Source organism: Octopus sinensis, linkage group LG5 (genome assembly GCF_006345805.1).
Source record: "Octopus sinensis linkage group LG5, ASM634580v1, whole genome shotgun sequence".
NCBI lineage: Eukaryota > Metazoa > Mollusca > Cephalopoda > Octopoda > Octopodidae > Octopus > Octopus sinensis.
The window spans coordinates 59,854,898-59,865,082 of NC_043001.1; the positions used below are offsets into that span (position 1 = coordinate 59,854,898).

Here is a 10,185-nt window from a genome sequence, read left to right on the forward strand (position 1 = left end):
GAGATCATGTTAAAATTTAGGTAAATATATATTTTTATCACCTCGTACTTATTTTATTGACCTCGAAATAAAGAGCAATAGCAACCTCAGCGGAATTTACACTCGATATCCGTCCTATACGTGACACCAAATGTTCGAAATAAACCCCCAAGTCAGCAACACTCGGGCACTGAATGAATGGGTGCAGAACAACTTCGTTGCAAGCCCAGATGACGGCAGTTGCATGCCTGCAATGTATATCCAGAATGGGCAACCAGACCAGACATTTGACTCTTGTTGGCGTCTAGGTTCTCCATATCGTTGCTTGTTGGTGTCTAGGGTCAACATATCGTCGCATTTGCCCGCCAGTAACGCTCTATAGAGTCCCTAAAGGGAATTCCACCAAGCGCATTGATCGATTACAGAAGACTGAGCATCCGAGAACACTCCAAGTGTCAGATACGAGCTGCACAAGAGGTAGTCTGGAAAATGGTGACCGCACCTGTTTACAATCACGGGAGCACTGGAGATGCTGTAGCTTCAGCACATGTCTGCTCATCAGCATCCACTGCATTTCCAGCTCTCCATTCAGCAAATGCTGACAGCAAATGGTACGTCTGAGCAGTGGAACGCGACCGTTCCATAGAAAGCGGAAAATTACGCGCTCCGCTATGGTCAGATGTACACTGGGCAGTAAGGGGATAATATATAACGGAGGTGCTGTAAGCCACCTTTGCCCGACCATTGAAAGATAGCTTTCTCTCGGGTCATTTCTGAGTGAGATTGGCCAACCTGCTCATCACCTCATCCCTGTCTTCTCCACTTGAAGATCCGAACGAAAGCAGAACACGCGCAGTTTAACAGGCCCATTCATCCAACCTCCTACTACGTTATTCGACGGCATGCATCTGCCTCTTCTGGTGCTGAACTACAGACGTACTGAAATATCTTGGTTAATATCTGCACTTGTTACTGCCTCGTATCCTTCTAGAGCAGTTCTCTTCAACTTATGACGTTTTCCGCATAATCTGACACGGTTTCCCGCGGTTTAGTTCGTGCAGAATACTTTTGAACACCTCCAATTTGTGCAGTAGTGACTCTAGATCCAGCACATACAGAGCAGACGAGAGCGGACAGTATTGTAGGACCTAATGCATCATGCTGAATAATTCCAATATGTAATAATTCACCCGAAAGTGATGTTGATGTACGTTGTGATGATGTAGATTGCGCCAATCCAGCCATGGGAAAAGGGACCAAAATTGGCCGCCGAGAGAAAGGTCACCTCTTATTGGTGGTTGTCCCTATCGAGGTATTTTGATTGGTATAAATTAATCACACATGCCAACTTTTCTCCCCATAGTAGCCCAGGTGCATGATGACGTATCCCAGGTGCACGTGGTTTTAGATCGGTTCCTCGACTACAACTTGAGAACAAATCGCTAACCTGTTGGCCAAAATTTGGAAATCTGCTGCAGCAACGTTGTGGGCTTAAACGTTTATAGTTGATCTGCTTCTTGCATCCTTTCTTTGCTGTGTCACTGCTTTTCGACTCACATAACTAGGAGATCTCCCATTCTGCTGCTAGTTGATTTAGATATCTGCCAAGAGATCGCGAAACAAGCCTGGCATATTAAGGTAAATCTCATAGGATATACCACCCAAAGCAGGCGATTTGCCGTCCACGCAGCCCATCTTTGTATCTTGTATTTCTGGAGCCGTTATCGGCCTCTCTCAACGCTCCGAATCCTTACTACTAAGCAAGGCTTATATCTGCCGGTTCTTCCTTCGTAGTCATCAAGCATAGTTTCTGCTGAATAAATGCGCGGAAAGTTCTCTTCAAAGGCATATGTAGCATAATTCGTTTGGTGATGTTATCCCGAGGATTCTAAGCCCTACTTCTTTTCGGTGCATCTTTCGCAACGTGGTCACGTCAGAGATTCTTACTGTAGACTTAAGACTTGGAATATATCTGCATTTATATTCCTTTGATTTTCTATAGGTAGTAGTGAAATATATGCAAACGCATCATCTGCAGTTTGGAAAGATTTATGTGTAATATAACCGAAGACATACTATTTTTTAAAAAGAAAATACACGAGTACTGTCATTAAACATAGGACAAACTTAGAATTAAATCAGAAGACCACTTAAAAAACCAAGAACAAAAATGATTTTCACAAAACCTTGAATCAGAGCAAACTTTTTAAGTCATTATCCTTGAAACTTGTAGTACTGAAATTTCAATTTAAATTGAATTAATTAATTGATATAAATATTTGTTTCAAATTGTTTCAGAGAAGAGGGTCTAAGTCGATTACGTCGACCCCAGTGCCCAAATGGTACTTATTTAATCGGTGTCGAAAGCATGAAAGCTAATTCGACCACGGCGGAATTTGAACTCAGAAAGTAAAGAGGGACCAAATGGCGCTAAGCATTTTGCCCGGCATTCTAACTCCCTTAAATATAATATAAATATTGAGGGGTAAGTCGATTTTCTAAGACTCCAATGTTCAAATGGTACTTGTTTGATCGACCACCAAAGGATGACGTGCAAAATCGAACTCTGCGGGATTTGAACTCAGAACATAAAGTCGGAAGTACCTTTTCCCAGGCGGTTATCGATTCCGCCAGCTCGGCACCTTAAATTGATTTAAATGCTCACTTGAAATTTTAACGCAACGGCAGCAATTTCGGGGGAGGGCGTAAATCAATTACATCGACCTCAGTATTCAACTGGTACTATTTTATTGACCCCGAATGAATGGTAGGCAAAAGTCGACTTCAAACGTAAAGACAGAAGAAATACCGCTAAGCATTTCGCAGCTTAATATAAATATTGAAATCAAAATTATATTTCTCTTCCATTCACAGTATTGCAGTCATATAATTATGTAGACATGTCAATACAGACAAAATTCTATCACGCATTTAGCTGTTTTCTGACATTCTGGGTTCAATCTACGCAAGATTTACTTAACCTTATATAATCGAATCTATCCACTCGATATCTCTTATTATAAAAGGCAGATTTTATCTGCCTCCCATTGTCTCTTATAGAAATCTACAATATAGGATTTCTTCAATTACAATTTACCTAGCATTTTTAAGAGTAGAATACATCGGGTCGTGCCAGGTACAGTTTTTCAAATTTCACTCCCAATTAAGCAAAATTTCGAGAAAACTCACATTGTGGTGTGTAAGTGAAGTGCTTTTCTTTGTGTGTGCTACAGCACACACACACACACACACACAAACGGAGCGAACTGCTTCACTCATGCTATCACCCTAATTTCTCCTACTTTCTCTTTGCAAGTGTACCTTACAACACTACTCAAAAAAAAAAACAGCAAACAGAAACAAATAAATACATAACGATTTACTCCTCACACAATTTCTTCAATTACAGTTTACCTATGATTTTTACAAGTACTTCCATTCGGTCATGCCATACAAAATTTCTTTCAATTTCACCCCCAATTAAGACAAAATTCGAGAAAACTCAATATTTTAACATTTCACTCTTTCACTTTGAAGCCTTTACTCTGCCTATTACTCCCACTTCCTCTTTAGACACATAGACACGCTAATATATACGACAGTGTCAATTGTTGACAGATATTGTAAGCTAACGTGTGTGTGTCTGTGTGCGTGTGTGTGTGTGTGTGTGCGTGTGTGTGTGTGTGTGTGTGTGTGACAGGGGTGAGCCATTCAGACTGGTCATCCATTTTGGCTAGAAGAAGATCCCTTATGCTCTTATATGCTACACCACTGGTTTTCAGTTCAAGAAGGACTATTCATTATAATACATCAGTTCCACACATTTACCCTGGTTCCATTTCGGACAACTGCACAAACATTTGCCATTTCACACATGTATGTAAACAAATTCCTTTCTTTAAAATTTCAATTCATTTTCTTTTTCAATTTACGTTTCTATACACTTTACGCAAATATTTGATTAAACAACTAAAACACTTCACATTTCGAACATGTACGTAAACTACTTCCTTTCTTGCAAATCTAACTTTTTTTTCTGGCTTCTAACTCAAATTTCTATACATTTTACACACTCTGTCGCTATACTTGCATAAAAAATTTCTTTCAGCTGCTAATATTTATTTCTTTTCCTTCCAGGGTTTACATTTTTCCACATTTCATTCACATTACAATTTCTATCTTTAAGTAACTTTCACCCTTTCTTTTTCACATAAAATGCCACCGAAAAAGAGAAGTCGCCTCGGCCGCCATACTGCAGCAGCAGCGGCGAAAAAGGCGAAGCGCAGCGCCATAAACGCTTCTGCTGTTGCTGCACAAAGGGCTTCAGAGGACCCACAACAAAGGGCCACTCGACTGGCTACAAACGCTGCGGCTACTGCTGCTTCAACATTTTCGACACATTCCCACAACTCAGACCAGCAACGTTCTACATTCCAGCGGAACAGTCGACGCCGCGGTCTGACGAGTCCAAACAGACCTTACTGCCATCTACGTGCTTTCAAGTATGAGCCCAACTTCAATTACTCGATGCACGCTGACATAAATATTGGGGAAATGTGCTTCAATTGCCAATTCTGCAATGCTAAAAAGTGGGCTGGGGAACCGCCTGCGATGTGCTGTTTAAACGGTAAGGTCAGCTTGCCCCCTCTTCGGGAGCTGCCAGACCCTTTGAAAGAATTACTTACTGGTTCCACCTCAAGGTCATCAAAATTCCTTCAACTCATCAGGAAATACAATTGTGCATTTCAGATGACTTCTTTCGGGGCTAACGTTGTCAGAGAAACTGGTTGGATGCCTACTTTCAAGGTCCAGGGCCAGGTGTACCACCTTATTGGGTCACTCCAGCCACTACAAAATTGCAAACCTTCGTTCCTTCAAATTTATGTCATTACAAATTACAATAGGCAACTTGATTTGCGTTTCAACGTAATTCCACAACCTGCAAACACTGACGCTGACAATTTCGACAGGGACGTGCTGCTCTCTCTGCAAAACATGCTTCATGACCACAACAGCTATATTCGCAGTTTCAAATACGCCTTGGAAACAACCCCTTCACCAACATTCACCATTGTCATCGATGCTGACAAAAGGCCTTCTGGGGAGCACGCGCGGCGATATAACGCTCCTTCGTGCAATGAAGTGGCCATAGTTCTCCATGGTGAACAGCACAAGCAGCGGGACATAGTTCTTCAAAGCTGCGACAGTGGTCTTCAGCGTATTAATGAGACGCATCGGTCATATGACGCCCTGCAGTATCCCTTTCTTTTTCCGTATGGAGAAGACGGGTACCATTTCGGCATTCCACACCACAAACCAAACGAGCCCTCGGCTGCGACATCTAAAACTGTTTCATGTATGGCTTTTTACTCATACCGCTTCATGACAAGGCATAATGATTTCAACCCCCTGCACAGATCACGGGAACTGTTTCACCAGTTTGCAGTTGACATGGCTGCAAAGATGGAGTCCAAGAGACTGGGCTTCATCAAATTGAATCAGAAGCAGCAGCGCTCAGACTCCTACATCCATTTGCGTGATGGCATCAGGAATGATACTGACGCCCGCAATATCGGCAAAATGTGCATTCTCCCCTCAACCTATACAGGGGGCCCACGGTACATGCACGAGCGAACACAAGACGCTATGACTTGCGTTCGGCATTATGGGCGACCCGATTTATTCATTACCTTTACATGTAACCCAAAGTGGGTTGAGGTAACGCGAGAACTTCTCCCAGGGCAGCAGTACTGTCATCGCCATGATATTATTGCAAGGGTTTTCAGGTAGAAACTGGCTAAGCTCATTCTTTTAATAAAAAAAGGCCAGGTTTTTGGGCCTGTTAACTGCCACATGTATACTGTTGAGTGGCAGAAAAGAGGGTTGCCACACGCGCACATTTTGCTTTGGTTGGTCAACAAAATAGACCCAACAGTTCTTGATGATCTCATTGCAGCAGAAATTCCGGACCCAACTGTTGACCGGAAGCTGTACGACATTGTGAAGGCGCACATGGTACACAGTCCGTGCGGTCCTGGTTTTTAAAAGTTCTCCTCATGCCACAAAGACCACGTGTGCACTAAACGGTACCCAAAGAGGTTCGTGGACGAGACCCAGACCGGCCGCGACGGATACCCACTGTACAGAAGAAGGCACCCTGACAATGGTGGATTCACTATAACGTTACGGGGTCATCAAGTGGATAATAGGTGGGTAGTGCCGTACTGTCCATTTCTGATGAAAACTTTTAACGCTCACATAAATGTGGAGTTCTGTCATTCAGTCAAGTCTATAAAGTATATATGTAAATATGTTAACAAGGGTTCTGACGCTGCCATGTTTGGCCTTCAAAAGGACAATAGCATGGACGAGGTGTCACAGTACATGGCAGGTCGGTACATAAGCAGTGGTGAAGCTTTTTGGCGGATATTCGGGTTTCCACTTCACCAAAGGCACCCCGCCATCATACAACTAGCGGTTCATTTGGAAAATGGCCAACGAACTTACTATACTGAACAGACTGCAGCTGATTTGGCGGCAAATCCAAAACAAACAACTTTGACCGGTTTCTTTAGGCTTTGCCAACTTGACACATTTGCTAAAACACTTTTATACCCTCAGGTCCCGTCCTACTACGTGTGGTCAAACAACAATTGGGTGCGTAGAAAGTCGGGTCAGGATGTTGAAGGACATCCTGGTGTCAAGTTTAACAGTTGTCTAGGAAGAGTCTACACTGTACCTCCAAACCAACATGACTGTTTTCACCTGCCCACAAAGTTTTCAAGACATCAGAACTGTTGATGGTGTATTATGTGATACTTTCCGTGAAGCCTGTTTTCGGCGTCGACTTTTGGAGGATGATTCACAATGGGGCGCCACTATGGCACAAGGTGTTTCATTAAAATCTCCTAAAAAAATCAGATCGCTTTTCGCTATTCTATTACTATGGTGTGACTTGGCTAATCCCGCCTCTTTATGGCTTACCTACAAAGATGATATGTCTGAAGATTTCCTGCGTCACGCTCAATCGCTACATCCATCAATGGAGGTCGGGTACACTGACCTCATTTACAACAGGGCGCTGCTTGAAATCGAAGATACTGTACTCGATATGGGAGGTAGTGCCTTGCCGGTCTATGGCCTACCTTCAACAAACCGGGAAGGCACAAACACTCTGTCTTCACATTTGCTGCGTGAGACATGTTTTAATGTTGACGAGCTTGCCGAGTACATAGCCGACAGTGAGCCAAAGCTCATTCCAGAACAGAAGTTCGCTTACAACTCCGTTGTTAATTCAGTCCGGGCCAAAGCTGGGGACATTTTTTTCCTGGACGCTCCTGGGGGCACTGGGAAAACTTTTGTCAACAAATTAATATTGGCTGATATTAGGCGAACAAAAGGCATTGCCCTAGCTGTGGAATCATCTGGAATTGCGGCTACTTTGTTGCCAGGCGGCAGGACAGCTCACTCTACTTTCAAACTCCCACTTGACTTAGCGAAGACTGAGACACCAATTTGCAACATCAGTAATAGCTCCGATCAGCCAGAAGTCTTCAGACGATGCAAGCTTATCGTTTGGGATGAATGCACGATGGCCCACAGAGGTGCTCTTGAGGCACTAGATAGATCTCTCAGAGACATCAAACACTCTTCAGCTCCCATTGGAGGCATAACACTTCTTCTTTCAGGGAACTTCCGACAAACACTTCCCGTTATTCCCAAAGGGACTAGAGCTGATGCTGTAAGTGCGTGTCTTAAGTCATCCACATTGAGGCCACTGGTGAAGACTCTCAAACTTCACACCAATATGCGTGCTCATATGCGACGTGATATCACATCAGCAGCATTTTCTCACACCCTCCTTGCACTTGGCGAAGGCAAAATACCAGGGGATGAAAATGGTAATATTGCCATCAATTCCATTTGTACCATTGTTAACACGCCTTCTGATCTCAGAGATGCAGTATTCCCAGATCTACAAGCTAATTATCAGAATATGGATTGGATTGGCCAAAGGGCTATTCTGGCCCCGAGGAATAAAACTATTCACCATATTAATGATGAAATGCTAAAACTCATTCCTGGGGATGTCTATGTATATAAGTCTATCGATACAACTCCTGACCCAGACGACGTCATCAATTATCCAATAGAGGTACTCAATTCCTTTGAGCCCCCCGGACTACCACCACACATTCTCAAACTTAAAGTTGGTGACCCTATAATGCTCATTAGAAATTTGGTTCCCCAAAACAATGTAATGGCACACGTTTGATCGTTAAGTCCTTATCTCCCAATCTGATTGAGGCCACCATTATCACAGGGTGCGGTCGAGGCAACGTTGTGCTCATACCTAGGATGCATCTTTTCCCATCAGGAGCAGACCTACCTTTCATATTTCGGAGGTCCCAGTTCCCAGTAAGGCCATGTTTCGCAATGTCAATTAACAAAGCGCAGGGTCAAACACTGTCTGTGGCAGGAATACATTTGGGAGAGCCATGTTTCTCTCATGGTCAGCTTTATGTTGGCTGCTCGCGTGTCGGCAGCAACAGTGATGCTTTCGCATTCCTTCCACAACGAAAAACAAAAAACATTGTGTACAAGGAGGTTTTATAGGATTACTACGTTTCATCATTTTCAAACACGTTAGTATTTCACTTACATACGACTCTCTTTTATGACGGCATTTACATTTCTAGGCGATTCATAACATTAATTCACACTTAACCAACACCTGTCCTTCGCTCAACTCTATTTCTATCCATTCATCATCAAACCACCAGCCTCATCTTCTATATCCAACGTACATGACACATCTACCCCCCTACATCTACACTCTCACTGTTAAAGTTTACATGAGCGACAACACGATCGCAACATACACTTTCGAAACTAATCAACAGATCATTTTATACAACAACAAATTTAATCAAAACGCCCATCAAGGAATACATCTCCACCACTGTATTGTGATTCACCTAATCAGCACCACTACAGTCTTGCCGGTCTGACATATGGTGAGTTGATGCTATTGTTCTATATTTTATAAATTACACATATTTACTTACCCATGCTTCATTCCTCTCTTGCCTACATATGAAATCCACTCTCTTTTAACACAGCATCAAGTTTTGTAACAGCACATCCGCTGCCGTTCGTGCAAAACGAAGATACCCTATTCACCGTTTTACATCGCCTTCCACGACTATCAAATTCTTACAATTATGAGAACAATAACATGGCTCTTTTCAAGGCAACCTCGCATTCAATTCTTACACCATTCTACGAGGGGGTAGGAACACCTTTACACGGCTTTCTATACACTTACAAATAGATTCATTCGCCGTAAACTTATATCAATATTTGCCTGAATAATTATCATAATTCAGTGCAATCATTAACAGTACTTTCAAGCAATTCAGCCCCGAGCAACGCCGGGCAATTCTGCTAGTATAAGATAAAGCTCGAAATCACAAGATTGCTCCATGTCTGTAAGTAAAAGGCACAAACTAAAAACTTCTCAACGTTGAAATTTCAAATCAAGTAACTATAAAATACAACTACGTTTTCGTACCATTTATGACTTTTGACCGATTATAACAATTCTATACACTCCCTGAAAAATAGAGCTTGATATAAAATTAGAAAACAAAAACTGTTATTATTACATTCATGACTATATTATAGCAAAAGCAAAATAGACCAGTCTTTGTTGCATAATCTATCACGAATATCTAAACATATTTTGGAAAATATTGCATGACCTGTGTTAAATATGAGTGCTTACATACAATAACGCAGACAGTAAAATAAATTATTCGTGTACGCTCAAGTTCGAACGTCGCTTTAATACAGAATGCGTAACATTAAATGCATCTATTTCTGTTTAAATCTCAATCTATCTATCTGTGTGTGCGTGCGTGCGTGTGTGTGTGTGTGTCTGTGTGTGTGTGCGCGTGTGTGTGTGTGTAAGTGTGCGCGCACGTTTTATGGTCTTTGAACAGATTTGTTCAGTTGTACTGTCTTCAGCCTTTCTCTGACATCCATAGATTTCTTAACCGTATTCATTTACTTTTAATTTTATGTCAGTTCTTTCTAACTCAGTAGATTCTTCTTCTTCTTCTTCTTCTTCTTCTTCTTCTTCTTCTTCTCTTCTTCTTCTTCTTCTTCTTCTTCTTCTTCTTCTTCTTCTTCTTCTTCTTCTTC

The 10,185-nt window shown here is 42.1% G+C and overlaps 1 protein-coding gene across 1 annotated transcript; it reads left to right on the top strand.

The window, feature by feature from the left end:
- The first annotated feature begins 4,194 nt into the window (after positions 1-4,194).
- Positions 4,195-5,769, top strand: LOC115212151. The gene has a single exon (XM_029780990.1). It carries the CDS (start codon positions 4,195-4,197, stop codon positions 5,767-5,769), a length of 1,575 nt encoding a protein of 524 aa, XP_029636850.1.
- Positions 5,770-10,185: the final 4,416 nt, after the last annotated feature.

What these genes read in the sequence shown, in the direction of transcription:
- LOC115212151 (XM_029780990.1), top strand. Translation starts at nt 4,195, where the DNA reads ATGCCACCGAAAAAGAGAAGTCGCCTCGGCCGCCATACTGCAGCAGCA.